Below are 21253 nucleotides of genomic sequence, written 5' to 3' on the forward strand. Positions count from 1 at the left end.
TCATTTTTAGTTATATTTTACTTGGATAGTGAGATTTTTCTGTCTCATAATAAGGTTGTGATGCTTGAAAGTGGTATTTTTCTCCTGAAAGCGAGCATGTATTTTGGTACCATTCTTTTCATTTCAAGTGTATTTCACTTATTTTAAGTCCGATATTTGAGAAATTGTTCTAGATTTAAGAATGCCTTGTACTTGAAGTGAGATTAGAAAGAGGCATTTTGAGACAATATATCTTGAAGTTAGCATAATTAGGGGTTTTTGAGTCATAATTATTAGCAATATTGTTCTCAATTTAAGACATTATCAGCTCAAAATAAGGCAAGTAAATGAGAATTAGTCTCGCATTCAACGTTTATTCGTCAATAAATGTTTGCACTGGCATGCTTTTTGTGGGGGGAGCTCTTTACGGCTCACTGTATGCACAACAGTATAACACAAAAAATATTTTCAAAACAAATAAAATATACAAATCACACAAACACTTGCTCAGCCCATAACATTTGCCAAGTGCTTAACATTGAAAAGGTCTCACAAACTTAACATATGACCAACTTGTCCACCATTGTATGTGGATAGCAGCCTCGGAGAAGAAGTGGGTGCTATTTTGCATACCACAAGCCTACTGGCCAATAAAAGCCTTCCACTCAGCCATGCTTTTTTTGTACGATGATGTGAGATCACTCTCATGAATGTTGTCCAGTAGGACCTCTGTTTGTATGAGTGATATCAGAGTTTTGACACACTTTGGGTATGTAAGTTGTAGGGTGTAATAGTATGCCATCAGGTATAAAGCACCCTCGGTGACCTTGTCCTTGGGAAAGGTAGTTATCGGCACATTTCCTACCGCTAGAAGGCAGTTGGACGAACTAACAATCAGGACCGGGCATGTGAGAGGGCGCTTCCTCAAGTAGGAATTGGGGTCTTCTTTTTCCTAAAACACATAAGACATCCTTCCGTCACGATAATAGTTATACATCTCTGGAACCTTGGCTTTAAGGCAAAGAGGTTGGTTGCAATCAAATAAATAATAAAGGTTACAGCATACAGAAAGCTATATCTTAACTTTTAAACCATACCAAATGCAAAAGAAAAGAAAGAAAAATCATATAAATAGGAAACTCATTTGGAGCAGGCAGAGGATACACCTTCAGTTTTAACTTTTATATAATGCAGTCAAAATGGTCCAGTATATTTTGCACTGCTCACCTCAAGGACATGCACCAGAGCCTGACTTAGATCTCTGACTTTCTTCGGCAGACCAGACATGGAGGGGAACAGTGATGGCAGCACACGCAGAATTTCGACAGCCTGTTGCACTGTTGAAAAAGAGATTCAGTATTTAAATATGAACAAAATGCACAATTATTGAGGAAAATGTCTCCATCTTTGGCTTGCCCCTAACTAAAAAGGATAACATCAACCTAATACTACTATATTAGTGAGACTGTTTACACAGTTCAGGGCAGAATAGAGAATTGAGTTGGGATAGGATTGAGGAGGTTGGAGAAAATAGATTACAAAAAGGACTAGAAATGAGTGCATGAACTTGATAATTAACAAGCCTGAAGCTTCATCCTCACTAAGTAAAAAACATAATTTTTTACCTTTGTCTATTCCCATTGGTGGTTTCAGCATGTTTTTGGACACACCAAAAAACTGCACCTTCTGGCAGAAGTCATGCCATCTTTCCTTTAATTCACTGATGAAGTTGCAGTTTCTCATGTCCAAAATGCGTCGAAGCTCGTCCATCACCTATAAAATATTGTATCAAAACTGACATGAATAAATCGCTCTCGAGGTGGGAATCCAAATCTAACACAGTGAGTGTGTAGTACTGTGTATTGACTATGCACAGTCAATAATGACTTACATGTCCAATGTCCTTAAAACAGGGATAAGCTTCGAGAATCTTTTCCGGTATGTCCTCCTCACGAATGGTATCCGAGTCAATGAATAATCTTCTGGCTGCAAATTCCAAATCCAGAAGATGAGAAACATCCTGGTAGTTTGGATTTTTTCTTTTAAACAAAGCCTGTAGGGCCTTGTAGTGCTTGGCCAAGGTTGCTTGACTGGCCGCATCTGGACTGGCACTATCAGCAGGCTTGTTAGCTGTAAGGCACAAAGTGATATACTGTCATTAAGATGTTTTCAAATTATAAATGAATATCATCCATTAATATTGTACACCTTGTAAATCTTTTACATTCAGCCCTGATCATTATGTTATAATCATTCATAAATCAGTATTTCAACCATTTACAGAATGTATATACAAAATTCCATTATTTATTGGCAAATATAATCAATCACATTGAACTGCATGTAAGTACGGTCTACTATAACAAGTCACCACACACAGTGAAGGGGGAGACATACAGATATACTCACATTCAGGACTGGAGGGAAGACGGGTCACTTCTTCAAGCAGCAATTGGGGGTTTGTCTCTCCTAAAACAAATAACATCATCAAATAACATAACAAATAACATCATGCTGTCAGACTAATTGAATTTAAGAATAAGTGCACTCTTCTGGAACCAAATTCAACAATGAAATGTATTATTTGGATCAAAATATTAAGTAGTGAAGCAGCTGAATGTTACTTATGGAGGGTCATAAAAAGGTTTCCACTAGACTCAGCCTTCATTTTGTTTTGATGCAGAGCATATAGGCCAATACACTGTTGACTGGCACTTGGCACATACTGTATAATTGTCTCAATCCTAAGAGAATCCCCTCTTTCTTTATTGCTGGGGTCTGAACTGCTACTACCCTCCGTGGAGAGATCCAGAATCACTGTTGAGTTGTTTGAATCAATTTCATCAGTGTCATCTGGGTGTTCAAGATGACGCCTCTTTGTAGAGCTGCAAAGATTAGCCAATTAGTTGATTAAATTTCAACTGTTGTTTTAAAATTAAAGTCAACATGTTCCATAATAAGTTGTATGACCTGAGGATGTCACTTGAGCTTTGAGAAAAAGTTTAACAATTTCAAGGCATTATTCAGAAATAATCAAATAATTAAGACAAGGACGAGTAGACTCATCCTCAATAGAAGTAATTATTAGTTACAGTCTTACCTCTTTGAATGACTCCCATCTTTTTTGCGTTTTTGGGGAGATCTCACATTTTGCAGTCGTTTGTACAGCTGTGTAAACACAGTGACCTGGACAAGACACAATTAAAACGTTCATCAAATTGCTACATTAAGTGGCCAGGCGGAGTCTCTTTGGTCATCAATTCAATGTGTGTCACATACCCATGTATTCTTCAGGCCTTTATCCTGCAGCATTGGGTAATATTGTACTATTATTTTTGCCATTGCTGTAATTTCTGGTTTTGATGGGTATCTGTCTGATCCTTCATCCCCTCTTGCCCTCAGAATTGCCATCATACTGGTCATGGTGTTTCGGATGAGTCTGCATCTGAGTTCCTTTGACATATGGCAGGTGCTTTCTAAGCCCGTTTTAGACAACTCGAAGTACTGTTTTCGGACTTGCTCAAGTTCAGTGTCGGTGTGCAACACATATTCCGGGAATGATAACTTCACAACTTTTTCAGGGGTTGTGTACTTTGCAGGCTTTGATTTTAAAGGAGTCAATGTTTTTTGCATTGGTGAATCATTAATCGAGGAATTTCCAGAGTGTTCTTGGACAGTTTGCTGCAACATGAAAGATAATGTGGAAGTGGAAAATGCACAATTTAATTGTGTTACGATGAACAGCAATGCAGAATAATAATTGGTGATTATTTTAAGTCATATGACTAAGAAACTGACATCCTCTGACACATCATGACACAAACTCCACACTGCTTTTCTCCGAAAAAAGTTCTCTGGGCCTGGAAAAAGATCCCGCAAGTCTTCTCGAGACAAGGTGCTCAGCATTTCCTCGCTGATGTTTGCAGCTACATTGGAAAACACATATTAAAATGATTCAGTGCCCCGAAATATGTACATGTATGACAATATGTTGAATCTAAAAAAAAAAAAATCTAATAAATCGGCATAATTTTGCCTTATGCTTTTTAATCTTAAATTGGACTAATCATACTAAAGCATCCTAACTGTGCATTTTACCTTAAAAGCTTGTAGACATATGTTTAAAAGTAATACTTTACTATTGATTTACAAAATACAGTAATAGTAACAGTGCAACAAGCAATATGATGAGCTTCACATTAATAACAATTGGATAACAGATAGATGTAACAACAAAATAAATACATATATAATTAAGAGATAGAGATAAAAAATAATAATGATAATTTAAAAAAAAGAAATTAAAAAAGTAAGATACACCAGGGGACATGGGCAATGAAAATTAAAGTGAATCAAATATACTAAAGTGGGAGCATAGATTTATAGTTTTGATAGCTTTCTTGTTATTAGCAGAGGATATTGACTTGAAATACAACTCCATGTTTAAAAGAAATACATTACCTCTTAAAACTGATGCGGTGACATCATCCAGTCCCTCCATGCTAATGGTTAAGCTAGCTGGTTCGCTTAGCTAAGTTTAACTTGCGCACAAGTTCTCTGTAACACAAAATATAGTCATACATAAGAGTTAAAAGGCGACATATATGGCGACGTAAACTCGAATTGACAATACAGGACATAGCGTCGTTACTTACTTGAGGAGACACTCATCCAATTAAGTGTTTCTGGTTCCAACGGTTCAAATTAGTGGACGTCGATACAGCGTAAATGGCGCGCAGGTAAGGTGACGCACATAGCCGTAAATCCATGGTTGACCTCGGTTGACCTGCTGCAAAGTGGTGCCGGCGGGAGTTACCATAGCAACGACTGGATTACGGCCGTCAGAATTGCCGCAGCAGCGCATCCTTAGCTTTCTATCGTCTTTTCGAATCCTCTTTTTGTCCAACATGATTTGGCGTTGTTTCTTGTGTTACATATTTGTGGCGCTGACTCTAAAACAGTTGTTGAGTCACATTAATACCATGCACAGTCGCAGCCCGGACTTTCGCGTAGTGTGTGGGATTGATGGCTGCTCGAGTGAGTACCAGGTGTATAACTCCTTCTACTATCACGTAAAGCGAACGCACGCGCACCATCTTCTCCAAGTTCAAGAAACCGAGGAGGTCGGATCGTCTGGCCAGCGTTTACCAGAGGCACAGGAGAGGACAGCCACAACCAACCGGACTGATGATAATAATCCTGCAGTCGAGGTTGATGGGACACATGGAACAGTAAGTCCGTATTTTTTCATTAGCCAAAGACAGCGCACTAGTGGCTACAAGTGTTTATTTTTGTGCAAATAGTTATTTGCGCTATGATAATAATAAGAATAATAATGAACATCTAATAGTTATTCTGTTTACACATTTTACAGTTGCCAATATTAGAAAAACATAATCAAATATTTTGGTAAGATATTTTTGTTTTATATGAATCAGAAATTTGTGATATATTTTTCAGTCACCACGCTTAATTGAAACGAGGATAGAACTAAGGACAAATACAGTTATCAAATTACTGGATATAATTTTTACACATTTTCAAGGTCAACATTTTACCTTTTATAATATGATTCTTGTTAATCTGTTTCAGCATGAATTGCAAGAACCTGCCCAGGGTTGCATGAAGGCTAACCTTTCTAAACATGCAACTGCATTTCTTCTCCAGGCCAGAGAAACCCAGAGACTGACACAGGTACTGTAATGTATGCATTTGTGTCTTAAAAATGCATGTGCCAGACATTATGTAGGGTTGAGCTCTGCAGATTTTTTTGTGTGAAGTCTGTAGTGTAGTATTTTTTGTTTGTTTACTTTTTGTTGTTTATGTAATGCTTTTTCCACCTCCCTAGAGAGCTGTTAACCAGATTGTGAGTGGAGTCCAGCAATATCAAACAGCATTATTGGAGCACCTGAGTCATCAAATGAAGAGCATCTTTGAGAGTCATTCTGGAGACCTGGATCAACTAAAGAGTCATGCAATGAGCATATTTGACCAGTTTGTTGACCCTTTTAGCCAGATTGCTACAACACATTTGCAGGACAAGACCATCAAAGAACTGTTACATCCAGTTGAACCAGAACTTGTTACTGCAAAACAAATAGTGTCTTATGTGAAGCGTGGAGATTCCAGAGTTCTTGCCATAAAAAAACATTGTTTTTACTACATACCATTAGTTAAAAGTTTGGAGCAGCTGCTTTCACATCCTAAAATTCTTGAAATGATCAATGAGGGGCCAGAGTCCTGCAAGGATGTTTTTTTTAATGATTTCATTGATGGGGACATTTTTAAGTCACACCCTCTGTTTTTGAAAGTTCCCACAGCATTGCAGTTAATTTTATATACAGATGAAATTGAGCTTTGCAATCCTCTTGGTTCTCGTGCAAACAAAAACAAATTGTTATTGATTTATTACACCTTAGGTAACATCAACGCTAAATACAGATCAAGACTCGCTGCCATTCGTCTGCTTGCCATGGTAAAATCTAAAGATCTTTCCTGTATTGATAAAATACTTGAGAGGATTAACCATGATTTGATCGAGCTGTATAATGGTGTTCGGGTTGATACTTCAAATGGCGAGAGGACAATTTATGGGGCACTTTTGTCTGTGTGCGGAGACACTCTTGCTCAACATGAAGTGGCTGGATTTAAGGAAGGAGTTGGGTTTGCCTACAGTAAATGTAGGCACTGTGAATGCAACTTCGAAGATATGCAAAATAAATTTAATGAAGATTTGTTTGTGAAAAGGACAATGGCAAGACATAACAGGCAATGCAGTGACATTGAAAAAGCAAGTACTGATTTCCTAAGAGAACATCTAAAAACAACATTTGGTATAAACAGGAGAAGTAAATTAACAGAATTTCCCCACTTTGATATCATTAATCAAACACCACAGGACATCATGCATGTTATTCTCGAAGGTGTTGCCCCATATGAAATCAAATGTGTTTTGAAGCATCTTGTACTTTCCGGACATATGGATTTAGACACATTTAATAGTGGAATTATTGGTTTCCCTTACTCTCCTGTAGATATGAGGGACAAGCCTTGTCCCATATCTGTTACTACACTTTCATCCAATGACAATAAACTTAAACAATCAGCGGGGCAGATGCTGGTTCTGTTAAAGATTCTGCCATTTCTCATTGACACAACTGGAGAAAATGCTCACACACAATTGCTACTTAAGTTGTTGGAGATAGTTAAAATTCTGTTTTCACCTATTATTGCACTCGCAACTCTTCCTAGGCTGAAGCTTTTAATTGAGCAGCATTTAAGACATTTCAAACAGCTGTTTCCAGATTTAAATATTATACCTAAACAACATTACCTGCTGCATCTTCCCTCCCAGATTAAAGCACTTGGTCCTACTGTTAGGCATATGTGTATGCGTTTTGAGTCAAAGCATTGCTTTTTCAAGCAGTGGGCTATAAAAAGTAGTTTTAAGAATATTTGTAAATCTCTTGTGAAGCACAACCAACTGTATGAATGTAGTCAGAATGTGCATGACAAACATCCTATTTTTTGTAATGACATTGAAATAGGCCCAACATCTGAGGTGAAAAATGTTCACTACGTAGAAGGAAAGATCAAACAATTCTTAGGAATAGAGCAAGTTGAACATGTAGTGTGTGCCCAGTGGATTGCTCAATATGGAAATAGGCATACATGTGGAAAATCTTTGGTTATTTCTAATGTTTTCAATAATACCCCAGAGTTTGCAGTTGTGAAAAACATCTTTATTGTAAATGAATCAGTGTTTTGTTTTGAATGTCAACCTCTCTCTACAATTGGTTGGAATGAACAGTATTTATCCTATGAGGTAGAGATTCCTCACCTTGCACAAGCCAATATTTTTTTGAATTCTGAAAACTGTGTGGATTTTACACCATACTATTATGTTAACTTTAATAATGGCATATTCATTCCAGTGAAGTATGATCTCACCGACATCATGGCATGTCACTCTTAATATGCAATCCATCAACTGTTGCCATAATGCATAATGCTGCAACTGTGACGCTTTTGACCTGCAAATTCAATAAAGCTGTGTTGTCTCAATTCAAGTTAGGTCTCTTTCTTGAAACAAGATTATTCATCATACAACCTACATCTTGTGAGCATAAAAACATCATGATATGTTGAAAAAGCTTATTTCATCTAAAATATTTCTCAAAACAAGATCATTTCAAGATCTTCTCACCTAACAAGATATTCAAGATGCACTGTCTTGAAACAAGGTCCTCCATCTTGGTGTAACTCTAGTTATAAGTGATATTGTCTGAAATTAAGTTCATAGACACAATTTGACTAGAAATAAGACAAATATTCTTGGCAAGATTTCGAGTTTTTCCAGTGTAGTCGTAGTAGCAATAGTAGTAGCGGCATAGCTCGGTTGGTAGAGCGGCCGTGCCAGCAACTTAAGGGTTGCAGGTTCGATATCCCGCTTCCGTCATCCTAGTCACTGCCGTTGTGTCCTTGGGCAAGACACTTTACCCACCTGCTCCCAGTGCCACCCACACTGGTTTAAATGTAACTTAGATATTGGGTTTCACTATGTAAAGCGCTTTGAGTCACTAGAAAAAAGCGCTATATAAATATAATTCACTTCACTTCACAATAATAGCAGTAGCACTTTCAGAAACATCCAAGAAAAAGAAAAGGCAGCTGATAGACAGGTCATGTTTGAGGTCAATGTTTGCTTTTTGCAATAGTAATTTGATATTTTACAACACCTAGTGTGTAGCTGTTTATGAGAGTCATCCTTTTTTTAAAGACAACCATGATTTTAACAGCCATACCTCACAATTTACAACAAAAATGCTCTCATGGATAAATAGAATGCACATTAAGTTGATTTGTCAACACAATGCCCACCTTAGTGACCGTGTGAGCAGCTTTGATTAATTCTAAGTGAAACAAAACAATACACAACGATACCATAACAATGCAATCCAATTCCAAAACCAAACCCGACCCTGCAAAACTCATAATAGCAATAAACAGAACAATTGAGGACACACAAACTTGACACAGTACAATCTAAAAGTAGTGAAACAAAAATGAATACCATCAATATTAGTCACAATTTCAAAATAGCAGTGATTAAAAATCCCTTATTGATATTATCATTAAAAATATTAATACAAAAAAATTAAAAAAAACAAAACAATTGTGTCACAGTGGCTTACACTTGCTACGCGTCTCATAAGCTTGATAACACACTGTGTCCAATATTTTCACAAAGATAAAATAAGTCATATTTTGGTTCATTTAATACTTAAAATAAATTTAAATAATGGATCCCATATTCCAATATATGACTCTAATGTCACCCTCAGACCACTACAAAAACCTCAGGAAGTCTCTGTCCCTTTTATCAACATTTACTTGGTAAAACATTGCCTCAATGTCTGCCATAACTGCAATTTGTTCCTGGCGAAACCTTAATAGCACTCCACTGAGGGTGTAACACGTCTCGTGCTCCGGGTTCTCAGGGTGCGGGAAGAAACAGCCGTTGCAGCGGATATACACTTTTTAATTATAATTTATAATTATTTTCAGTCACAAGGTTCGTCTTCCTCCGTCCCCCTGGGTTCGACCCCCCTCCTTCGGCTCCTCGCACTCCCGGGCTGCCGTCCGGCCACGCAACAACCCCCCACCCCCCCCCCCCCCCCCCCACCCCCCCAACCGCCCACCGGATGGCGAGGCACTCTCTCTCCACGGTGCTGTACCTCGCCTCCCGGTCCGAGAGCTTTCGGCTGATGTACAACACGGGCCGGTCAATGCCTTCCACCCGCTGGGACAGCACTGCCCACAAACCCCTGCCAGATGCGTCCGCCTGCAGACAGAAGGGAATAGCAAAGTTAGGCATGTGCAGAACCGGCCCCTCACAGAGAGCTTTCTTTACCTTCATGAACACCTGCTGGCACTGCTCCGTCCACTGGACCAGTTCTGAGTTACCCTTTCGGGTGAGGACAGTCAGTGGGCTGGTCAGGTCCGCGAACCGGGGAATGAACCGGCGGTAGTAACCCGCCAGTCCCTCTTTCTATTGTCTTCCTCCGTCTCCCTGGGCTCGACTCCCCTCCTTCGGCTCCTCGCGCTCCTTTTAACATAAGAGACAGGTGATTAGACAACCTGTTCCAGCTGGGTTGTCCACTCACCTGCAGCTGCATCGTAGCCAGCTTCTGCACATGCCCTGCCCACAGGGACGCCTGAACCACGCCCCCCCACAGAGGGTGTTTATTAAGTATGACCCTTGGAGTGGCTCCTTGTTCAGAGATGCTCCTTGAAATGAGGACGTGCAAACGAACGCGGCCCTCAGTTTGAGCTTCCGCTTGTGGCGAATGCCATGATGTGGGATATACTACATACGTCCATCCTCTCTGTGAAGCTGCTGAGGTGGAAACTTTTCCACATAATCCTTTCTGAGAATGTCCTCCATGAAGGATGTGTATTCCTCAGCATAAATCTTGTTCTTCCTAAATCTTTTCATGAGATTTAGTGTACGTTCTTTTACCATATGATAGTTATCAGGTATGTTTTTGTCTTTATCCCGGAAAGGCAATGCCAGAGGATAGTGACCGTCTTTAAGAAACACTGAACTTGAGGCAATCTCCATAAAACATGTATCCTCAAATAACATCTGATTTTTCTTCTCATATACTGTATGTTCTCAGAGAAATCCTGGTTATATTGTCTGATGAGGAGGTCCTTCAGCTCATTTATTGAGATTCTGTTAGTCGACACTGCAATAGGCCCAGCATGTTCTGTAGCACTGCAACTGAGTGGTCCGGTTACCACCCATTCCAGTATGGTTTGGACTGCATATGGTCCATTTTTTGACTGTTTATTATATTCCATGGCTCCATAACCTGAGGAACATCAGTCCCAATAAGAAGTTCAATGTCTGCCTCAATTTCTTTCAAGTCTATACCACCAAAATATGGCCACCTCATCAAGTCAGCCTCTGTGATGATGTTTTCCTGTGAGACAGGTATTGCTCTGTGTATACACTTTCGGCAGGTCCAGATACACTATATTGTCAAAAAAATTTGGCCACCCATCCAAATGATGAGAATCAGGCGCCTTAATCACTTGGTCCGGTGTATAAAATCAAGCACTTAGGCATGGAGACTGTTTCTACAAACATTTGTGAAAGAATGGGCCGCACTCAGTGATTGCCAGCGTGGAACTGTCATAGGATGCCACCTGTGCAACAAATCCAGTCATGAAATTTCTTTGCTCCTAAATATTCCAAAGTCAACTTTATCATAAGAAAAATTAAAAGTTTAGGAACAGCAGCAAGTCAGCCACCAAGTGGTAGGCCACGTGGACTGACAGAGAGGGGTCAGAGGATGCTGAAGCGCATAGTGCATCGAGTTTCTGCACAGTCAGTTGCTACAGAGCTCCAAACTTCATGTGACCTTCCAATTAGCCCACGTACAGTATGCAGAGAGCTTCATGGAATGGGTTTTCATGGCCCATACATTGCCATGTCTAATGCAAAGCATGGGATGCAATGCAATGGTGTAAAGCAGTGGTCCCCAACCACCGGGCCGCGGACCGATTGGTACCGGGCCGCACAAGAAATAACATTTTTTTTTAAATGTTTTTTTTTTTAATTATTAAATCAACATAAAAAACACAATATATACATTTGTGGAGAGGGGCATGTTCCACGCGTCCCCTGCGGGTGGGGTGTGTGCAGGGGCCGGCCATGAAGCAGCCAACAGGTGAGTGGATACCTCAACTGGAACAAGTTATCTAATCACCTGTTCCCTTTATTAGCAGCGCTGGAGACCATGAAGCGAGAGGAAGCAAGAGAGACAAGCGAGAACAACAAACGAGCGAGGAGCGGACAGCTGAAAAGCTGGAGAGACTGAACACTACTGTATGTATGAAGAAAATAAAACTGTGTCAAACCTGCATCCTGAGACCCGTGTGGTACTCTTAGCCGAAGAAACCCGTGGCAGGCGAAGGAAACTTTCACAACATTATAGTCCGTAAGCACACATGATTGTATTTCTTTATGAAAAAAAAAAAAAAAAAATCTGATTCTTCAGCCAGTTCTCTGTAATGTCTCATAAGGTGTGCTTCGCCACTTGTCTCTGAGTTTGTAGGGTAGTTTGGATGCAATTAGCCTTAGGTTCGATGGGATATCAAGTTCCTCCAAATACTGTAAATCTTAAATTACTTTTCAGCATCCTCTCAAATACATTGAGAGGCTTTTTCCAAGTAAGCTCTTGAAATTTTCATCTAATTTCCAAAGTGTTCTTTTAAGAGGCACCTTGCTTCTGTCGCAGTCCGGGCACACGTCAGTGCGCACGTTAGTGCGCATTCATCTGTGCGCTGCACCGAGCGCAGCACGAAGAGCACAGCCCCAGACCAGCCGCAGCAAACAGCTGCAATTAATCACCGGCAATCAGCACACCTTGGACTGATGAAGGTGAGCTGAATAAAGACCAGTGGAACCAAGGATCCTTGCCGGAACATAACCGTCTGTTAATTTTAAAGCATAAAATGCTTTAAAATTATTTATTCTTAGTTCATACCAGTCGTAATAATAATTTTCCTTTTCCTCCTCTGATTTGATTTGCGCTTATTTCATCGTTTAGTTAATTCTTAAACATCCTTACAACATCCTGTTTTATTGCATTCAACATTCATATACATGAGTATAAAAACTACTGAATTGAAGTGGTGTTGAGTATTAATACACAAATATTTTTGTCCTCCTGGCAGGACTTTGTTCCACTTATTTGTTACACAAACACATCACGTAATCATTGACTATCCTGCTCTTTGGACTGATGAAGGTGAGCTGAATAAAGACCAGTGGAACCAAGGATCCTTGCCGGAACATAACCGTCTGTTGGCGTACAGTAGGCAATCATCGTGCCTTATGCAATCTTGGTCTATCTCTCTGTTTTTGTTCCCCCGTCATTTTGATGGTCTCTTGTCCACCTTGTCGATCCTACTGCTGACCTTTGTTCCCGTATTGACGTTGCTGTGTGTCTTATCATTCCTCGTTCCTCCCCCTGCTTCCCGAACTGCCTCTCGGATCTCGACCTCCCGCTTGGACACGGGCCTCTTGATGCCTCTCTCTCAGTCCCACGGACTTCCCGCTTGTCTCACGGACCTTCCTCTGCCTTTTCCTCGCTCTCGATTAAACAGTACGGTAAAACACTCAAGTAATTCCAAGACCTAGTCTACATCACACACTCTTGGATATTGGTACACACTCCATTTTCTTAGTTTGTATTGGCAAACCAGAGGTAAAATGCTCAAGGTAGTAGAGTTGGTCTTGATTATTCTCAGTCTTGTCTTCAATCAAGTGTTCAAATGCATGGATAAAAGACTGATATACCAGAGGGATACCATCAAACACCGAACTCTCTCTTGCTGGTAGTAGAGACAGTGTTTGCTGTGAGACAAGGAGTTCTGCAATGTCACTTTGTCTTTGAGTAACCATATTCAAGTTATCATGAGCAGCATTAATAACCACATTAACTTGTGCAGAGTGATTTATTATTTGAGTCTGATTTACACTCCGGGTCTTGTGTTTTTCAGTTGCGTTTTTGTTTTGAGGTTTATTTGTATCTTCTGATGTGTTGGTGTTCCTTTTAGGTAGAGGTCTGTGGAGACTTGAGATGGTTTGGTGAAGTGGGGTTTTGGGTATTGCACCCAACTCTATAAAGTCCACATTGCTCTCCATTGTTTCTCTTTCATGGTGAGAATCATAATACTCAGTCATGGGTTCCTGATCCACCTCATTACTTTCATGAGTTAAATCAATTTGAAGGATTTCTATTTTAGCAGTTGATGCTGTGAGGTCTGCTTCCAACTCCATTTGCTCCATCTTTGCTTTATGCTTTGTATCCTCCAGTTACAAGGTGTGTTTTCCTTCAGTGCAACAGCTCGAGCCATTACAGCAGCCTGTTCCGGGCTGGCCTTTTTTTTGTACTTCTGAGGTTAATGAGGAAGATCTAGATGCTGTTGATCCAGTGGCAGACTTAGATTTGTGAGATACATTTGATATGCCGTCCAGTGGTTCAACTTTGGATTGGGCAATTTCTCTTTTCCAAGTTTCAACGTCTTTCATAAAATGCTTTAAAATTATTTATTCTTAGTTCATACCAGTCGTAATAATAATTTTCCTTTTCCTCCTCTGTTTGATTTGCGCTTATTTCATCGTTTAGTTAATTCTTAAACATCCTTACAACATCCTGTTTTATTGCATTCAACATTCATATACGTGAGTATAAAAACTACTGAATTGAAGTGGTGTTGAGTATTAATACACAAATATTTTTGTCGTCCTGGCAGGACTTTGTTCCACTTATTTGTTACACAAACACATCACGTAATCATTGACTATCCTGCTCTTTACTAAACAATCCATCCATCCATCCATTTTCTACCGCTTATTCCCTTTCGGGGTCGCGGGGGGCGCTGGCGCCTATCTCAGCTACAATCGGGCGGAAGGCAGGGTACACCCTGGACAAGTCGCCACCTCATCGCAGGGCCAACACAGATAGACAGACAACATTCACACTCACATTCAAACACTAGGGCCAATTTAGTGTTGCCAATCAACCTATCCCCAGGTGCATGTCTATTAATTATTTTAAGTGTATTGTCTCTTTAATAAACAATGACAGTTCCTTTTCAGTTACAGGAGTGTCTACTAGAGTAGGGGTCGGGAACCTTTTTGGCCGAGAGAGGCATGAAAGCCAAATATTTTAAAATGTATTTCCGTGAGAGCCATATAATATTTTTAACACTGAATACAATTAAATGCGTGCATTTTTAAGTAAGACCAACATTTTTAGAGAATAATAAGTCTCTTATTATTTTTAATAAAGTTGTTATTGGGGCGGTACATCTCGGATGGTAGAGTGGCCGTGCCAGCAACTTCAGGGTTCCAGGTCCAATCCCTGCTTCCGCCATCCTAGTCACAGCCGTTGTGTCCTTGGGCAAGACACTTTACCCACCTGCTCCCAGTGCCACCCACACTGGTTTAAATGTAACTTAGATATTGGGTTTCACAATGTAAAGCGCTTTGAGTCACTAGAGAAAAACCGTTATATAAATATAATTCACTTATTCTAAAGCTAACCAATAATAAATATAATACTTCTCACCATTAATGTGACTTCTTGAACAGGTGCGATAGAAAATGGATGGTTGGATTAAAATTCATGAGAATGTCTTATCTTTTGAACGTTATTTTTAACACTGTGATTATCAGTGGAATTATTCATTAATTATCATGTTAAGCAATGTGTTGGGATGTCGCATGGCTGCAGTTGTGTGTCCCCGAGTATGCAAGAATCCAGGAGAGTTGCGTGGAGGTAAGATGAATTTAATACACAAAAGAAAATAACAAAAGCAAACATAAAGCAGTCGTGCAGATAAACGTTCTCAACATAATGTTATCATCGAGCACTGAGGAGTGCTCGAGTGAAACATAAATAGACACTAGTGTGATTGACAGCAGGTGTGAACCGCTGCCAATCAACAAAAAGAGAAAAATAGTGCTCCGTGAATAAAAACAGGAAATACAACAAAATAAGAGCACTGAACCGGAAGTAAATACAAAAACACAAAAAACTAACAGAAATGAAGTGACACATCGTTACAGGACCTCCCCCTCAAGGAACAGATACCAGATGTTCCCTGGGAAAGAAAAAAAAAAATGGAAAAAAGTCCAAAATGTAAGGGAGGGTGGAGGGAGGATTTGGTGGAGGGTTGCCAAACCTCGTGTCCCCGCAGCCAGCGAGGGAAAGTCAGGTGGCGGCGCCGCGTAGAGCGCCGCTGGAACTGGCGAGGCGGGCGGCCAGGGAACGGCCAAATCACTGGCCGAAAAAGAGGAGAGTGCGCAGGGCACGGCCACATCCACGGCCGACGTAGAAGCGGGCGCGCTGAAGCAGGCCGGGAAGCAGAAGACGTAACCGGCGGCGTGGAAACCGCAGGCGTCATCAACGGCGTGGAAGTGGCAGATGTCATCGGCGGCGTGAAAGCGGCGGACGTCATCGGCGGCGTGAAAGCGGCGGACGTCATCGGCGGCGTGAAAGCGGCAGACGTCATCGGCGGCGTGAAAGCGGCAGACGTCATCGGCGGCGTGAAAGCGGCAGACGTCATCGGCGGCGTGAAAGCGGCAGACGTCATCGGCGGCGTGAAAGCGGCAGACGTCATCGGCGGCGTGAAAGCGGCAGACGTCATCGGCGGCGTGAAAGCGGCAGACGTCATCGGCGGCGTGAAAGCGGCAGACGTCATCGGCGGCGTGAAAGCGGCAGACGTCATCGGCGGCGTGAAAGCGGCAGACGTCATCGGCGGCGTGAAAGCGGCAGACGTCATCGGCGGCGTGAAAGCGGCAGACGTCATCGGCGGCGTGAAAGCGGCAGACGTCATCGGCGGCGTGAAAGCGGCAGACGTCATCGGCGGCGTGAAAGCGGCAGACGTCATCGGCGGTGTTGAAGCGGCAGGCGTCATCGGCGGCGTGAAAGCGGCAGATGACGCCGGGCGAGGAGCAGCAAATGCTGGCCGAGGAATAGCGGATGCCGGCGGTGACGAAGCCCGGCGTGGTGCTGCTCTTGGCGGCGTTGGGGCTCGGCGTGGAGCCGGCGTTGGGGCTCGGCGTGGAGCCGGCGTTGGGGCTCGGCGTGGAGCCGGCGTTGGGGCTCGGCGTGGAGCCGGCGTTGGGGCTCGGCGTGGAGCCGGCGTTGGGGCTCGGCGTGGAGCCGGCGTTGGGGCTCGGCGTGGAGCCGGCGTTGGGGCTGTGCGAAAACCCGCCAGGCACGTAGATGTCTCCGAGGAAGGAGACGCTTGCGAAGATGACAGCGGTGTGTGCCTGGCTGCACCGCAGTGTATTGTGGGCCCCCCTCCACTAGGCGGCTGCCAGAAACCGTCCACACTTGCGGGAAGACATGCCTGCTCGTCGGCGTCCCCCGGTGCGAAAACCAGGGACGGGCGGGAGGAGGCCAGGAAGAGGGACGAAGACACGTCCCGCGCCGAGTCCCAGCAGGAGGACAAAAGTGACCTCACTGTGGGCTCCACTGGAGCTCTCGGCGATCCAAAAAAGAGAGCGGGAGCTGGCAGAAAGAGCAGCCGGGGAGCAGCCGCTGGAAGCTGCGTAGGAGCAGGGAGAAGCAGCTCAGCAGACGACGGGAAGGATGGCGGCGGCGGACGTGCCGGTCGGAGAGCCGCAGTCGGCGACGGAGCCGCAGGAGCCGCGAGACGTGAAGGAGGAGGAGGACGCGCCGGTCGGAGAGCCGTAGCCGGTAGCGTTGCCGCGGGAGCCGCGAGGCATGCAGGAAGTGGCGGACGTGCTGGTCGGAGAGCCGTAGCCAGCCGTTGAGCCGAGAGGAAAGATGGCGGCGGGGGACGCGCCGGTCGGAGAGCCGAAGCCGGTGGCGTTGCCGCGGGGAGAGGGTCCGCATCTGTTGGCTGGGACCGCACAAACCTGGCCTTCAAGTCCTCCAGGAATTGTGCGGTCCAGAACGTCGGCTGAGGATTGCCGACAGGGATTCTCGCGAGGACACTTTCTTCTGGCTCGATGATACTGTTGGGATGTCGCATGGCTGCAGTTGTGTGTCCCCGAGTATGCAAGAATCCAGGAGAGTTGCGTGGAGGTAAGATGAATTTAATACACAAAAGAAAATAACAAAAGCAAACATAAAGCAGTCGTGCAGATAAACGTTCTCAACATAATGTTATCATCGAGCACTGAGGAGTGCTCGAGTGAAACATAAATAGACACTAGTGTGATTGACAGCAGGTGTGAACCGCTGCCAATCAACGAAAAGAGAAAAATAGTGCTCCGTGAATAAAAACAGGAAATACAACAAAATAAGAGCACTGAACCGGAAGTAAATACAAAAACACAAAAAACTAACAGAAATGAAGTGACACATCGTTACACAATGCCAGCTAAGATTTATCTGAGAGCCAGATGCAGTCATCAAAAGAGCCACATCTGGCTCTAGAGCCATAGGTTCCCTACCCCTGTACTAGAGGGTACTAAAGTGTACTGTCTCTTTATTAAACACTGACAGTTCCTGTTCAGTTACAGGAGTGTCCACTAGAGGGTACTAAAGTGTACTGTCTCTTTATTAAACACTGACAGTTCCTGTTCAGTTACAGGAGTGTCCACTAAAGGGGACTACAGTATATTGTCTCTTTAATAAACACTGACACATCCTGTTTAATTACAAGAGTGTCCACTAGAGGGTCCTAAGTGTACTGTCTCTTTAATAAACACTGACAGTTCCTGTTCAGTTACAGGAGTGTCCTCTAGAGGGTACTAAAGTATACTGTATCTTTAATAAACACTGACAGTTCCTGTTCAGTTACAGGAGTGTCCTCTAGAGGGTACTAAAGTATACTGTATCTTTAATAAACACTGTCAGTTCCTGTTCAGTTACAGGAGTGTCCACTAGAGGGTACTAAAATGTACTGTCTCTTTAATAAACACTGACAGTTCCTGTTCAGTTAAAGAAGTGTCCACTAGAGGGTACCAAAGCGTACTGTCTCTTTAATAAACACTGACAGTTCCTGTTCAGTTACAGGAGTGTCCACCAGAGGCCATGAAGTCATTTCACTCCTGCTCGGATTCATTATTGCAACCATTGATTTTTGGTTGGATCCTTGTATTCACTGTGGAATAAATTGTTATTCATTGTGTTAGAATGCTTTTATGATCTGCTATACTTCGTGTTCCAAACTAGAACCTTTGATGTTCCCTATGCACCAGATTGTCAACAGTTAAACTGTGTTTCACTGGACGACATTCTAAACCACGTCCATCTGCCGAAGCTCACAGGTGCCCCATGGCGCTGATTTAGTAAAAGTGTCCATGGTTCTCGCCCGGAAAAGGGTGAAGTGCCATCTCCAAATTGGGGAAGAGCTCTTGACCCAAGTGGAGCAGTTTAAGTATCTCAAAGTCTTGTTCACAAGTGAGAGAAGAGTGGATCATGAGATCCACAGGCGGATTGGGCGGCATCTGTATCGATCCGTTGTGGTGAAGAAGGAGCTGAGCCGAACAGTAAAGCTCTCAATGTACCGGTCGATCTTTGTTCCCATTTTCACCTATGGTCATGACCTTTGGGTTATGACCGAAAAGAACAAGATCATGGGTACAAGCAGCCGAAAAGAGATTCCTCCGTTGGATGGCAGGGCTCTCCCTTAGAGATAGGGTGAGAAGATCTGTCATTCGGGAGGAGCTCAGCGTAAAGCCGCTGCTCCTCCACATAGAGCGGAGCCAGATAAGAAGGTTCGGGCATCTGGTCAGGATGCCACCCAGACGCCTCCTTGGGGATGTGTTTAGGGCACGTCCAACAGGTAGAAAGCCATGGTAAAGACCCAGGACATCCTTGTTTGTGAATTACTTAGCATTTATTGGAAGCTGCTTTTATACCCAATCATGGCACCCAAATGTTCCCAATTAGCCAGCACACCTGTGGGATGTTCCAAATAAGGGTTTGATGTGCATTCCTCAACTTTACCAGTATTTATTGCCACCTTTCCCAACTTCTTTGTCACGTGTTGCTGGCATCAAATTCTAAAGTTAATGATTATTTGCAAAAAAAAAAAGTTTATCGGGGGGGTTCATAAAGAAATACAATCATGTGTGCTTACGGACTGTATCCCTGCAGACTGTATTGATCTACATTGATATACAATGTATATAGTATTTTATATGTTGATTTAATAATTTAAAATATATATATATGTATATATATTTTTTATTTCTTGTGCGGCCCGGTACCAATTGGTCCGTGGCCCGCTGGTTGGGGACCACTGCTATACATCATAAAGTTAATCCAAGTGGATTAGTTTAATGCTATATAGCATTAAGATAGCTAATCGTGGACTAGCTTAATGCTACATAGTAACGTGCATTAGCAGCATTTAGCATATAAAAGTTCGGTTTTTACAACAATTTAACAACCATAATCAGGGTAATTTAACCTGCAAGCTTATCAACAAGTCACAGACAGTGTGCATTCTTATAGAATACTTTGATCACGTTGTCTCTCGAGCCTTTGTTTGTCTCTCGACTTGCGACGCAAGCCGCAGCTGGCTCGCGTTGCATCAAGAAAAATACAGCAAAGAAACTTTACTTAACTTAACTTTACTTAAATACCATAGCAATTTCGGCAGAATATGTTATAACATATTTTGCCGAAATTGCTATTCCATTTGAAATAAAATACCCTCCTTTTTTACAAAATATAAAGTTTTACTTAGTCCTAATATCAAACAACGTCATTACAATCATACATAAATGATGATTGAAACACAAAAGCACCGATATTTACTGTGAATGTAGCAAGAAATCAATAAAAACTTATGTTCGTCTCCCAGCAAAGTCAAGAAATGGTCGATGCTATCACGCGCGTACACTATATTGCCGCGCCTCCACGTCCGCGGAACAGACATTGGTCAGCTCAGTATCCGAGTGGGCGGGGCCGATCCTTGGGGCGGCGCGTACCGGTTTAGTTTGCCGCGTCCGCGAATCCGACAAGGGTCCGCTCAGGATCTGCTGTCTGACCGTATAATTTTCAGAGGCGGAGCGTATCCTCTAGGCGGAGCCAAAACAAATGTGACAGTAACGCGGGTTGGGCGACTTTAAGGCGGATCCGTATAGGAGTCTCCTGCTGTGTGGGTATGCATACATACCCCCACACCTACCTCAGTTCTTTGCCATTTCTTCATCCCATGTGGTATGACGGACAACGGAGTAGCGATCTAGTGACTGGCAGATTTTGGCCGGATGCCTGCCCCCTCCTCTCCTGTTGTAAGTCTTGTGGTTTCTGGGTCAACATGTGTATGTGTGCTTATCGACTATCAAGTTTTACTTACCCAGCGTCTGCCTTCTCCTTTTACTAGAGCTGTAAGTAGCGACTCATCAGCGTTCCTGTTCTGTTCCTGAACAATGTTTGTCTAATCTTGAACTGGTTTGTGATGAAAATGTTTGTTGTATTTGTGCAATGACAATAAAGAGCATACCATACCATACCATACCATACCATACCATACCATACTATACCATACCATACTTTGTCGTAAGGCCAGTTCCTAGCCTTTGCCAGTGGTGCTTGCCTTCTCAGTGTTGGCATAGCCATGAGGGCAGGACTCGTTCAAAACTGAGAATACGCCTGGTTTTTGCCATGTTTCTGTAAAGCACAAACCGTCGATACCCTTCTCCGTAACAAAGTCAGAGATCAGGCATGCTTTGTTTTGTACATAGCCTATCCTAGTCAGG

The 21253-nt window shown here is 42.6% G+C and overlaps 2 protein-coding genes across 2 annotated transcripts; one reads left to right on the forward strand and one right to left on the reverse strand.

Moving 5' to 3' along the window:
• Window positions 1–333: 333 nt before the first annotated feature.
• On the reverse strand, window positions 334–5281 carry LOC133556241 (uncharacterized). Its single transcript, XM_061905971.1, has 11 exons — window positions 4635–5281; window positions 4441–4536; window positions 3778–3905; window positions 3259–3660; window positions 3080–3165; window positions 2773–2864; window positions 2389–2448; window positions 1871–2109; window positions 1605–1752; window positions 1207–1316; window positions 334–931 (listed from the first exon to the last, which is right to left on the reverse strand). The coding sequence occupies exons 2-11, from the start codon at window positions 4478–4480 to the stop codon at window positions 620–622; spliced, it is 1617 nt and encodes a 538-aa protein (XP_061761955.1). The 5' UTR covers window positions 4481–4536; window positions 4635–5281; the 3' UTR covers window positions 334–619.
• On the forward strand, window positions 4718–8026 carry LOC133556240 (uncharacterized). Its single transcript, XM_061905970.1, has 3 exons — window positions 4718–5210; window positions 5572–5673; window positions 5828–8026. The coding sequence occupies exons 1-3, from the start codon at window positions 4887–4889 to the stop codon at window positions 7952–7954; spliced, it is 2553 nt and encodes an 850-aa protein (XP_061761954.1). The 5' UTR covers window positions 4718–4886; the 3' UTR covers window positions 7955–8026.
• Window positions 8027–21253: the final 13227 nt, after the last annotated feature.

This window comes from Nerophis ophidion, linkage group LG07 (genome assembly GCF_033978795.1).
Source record: "Nerophis ophidion isolate RoL-2023_Sa linkage group LG07, RoL_Noph_v1.0, whole genome shotgun sequence".
In the NCBI taxonomy this organism is placed as follows: domain Eukaryota; kingdom Metazoa; phylum Chordata; class Actinopteri; order Syngnathiformes; family Syngnathidae; genus Nerophis; species Nerophis ophidion.

Excerpts from the sequence above, each read along its gene's own strand:
- LOC133556240 (XM_061905970.1), top strand. The coding sequence starts at position 4,887 with ATGATTTGGCGTTGTTTCTTGTGTTACATATTTGTGGCGCTGACTCTA. Across the intron at positions 5,211-5,571 it reads TTGATGGGACACATGGAACA|CATGAATTGCAAGAACCTGC; the intron begins GTAAGTCCGTAT and ends AATCTGTTTCAG. Across the intron at positions 5,674-5,827 it reads AAACCCAGAGACTGACACAG|AGAGCTGTTAACCAGATTGT; the intron begins GTACTGTAATGT and ends CCACCTCCCTAG.
- LOC133556241 (XM_061905971.1), bottom strand. The coding sequence starts at position 4,480 with ATGGAGGGACTGGATGATGTCACCGCATCAGTTTTAAGAG. Across the intron at positions 2,865-3,079 it reads GATGGGAGTCATTCAAAGAG|CTCTACAAAGAGGCGTCATC; the intron begins GTAAGACTGTAA and ends TAATCTTTGCAG. Across the intron at positions 1,317-1,604 it reads ACCAATGGGAATAGACAAAG|TGCAACAGGCTGTCGAAATT; the intron begins GTAAAAAATTAT and ends CTTTTTCAACAG.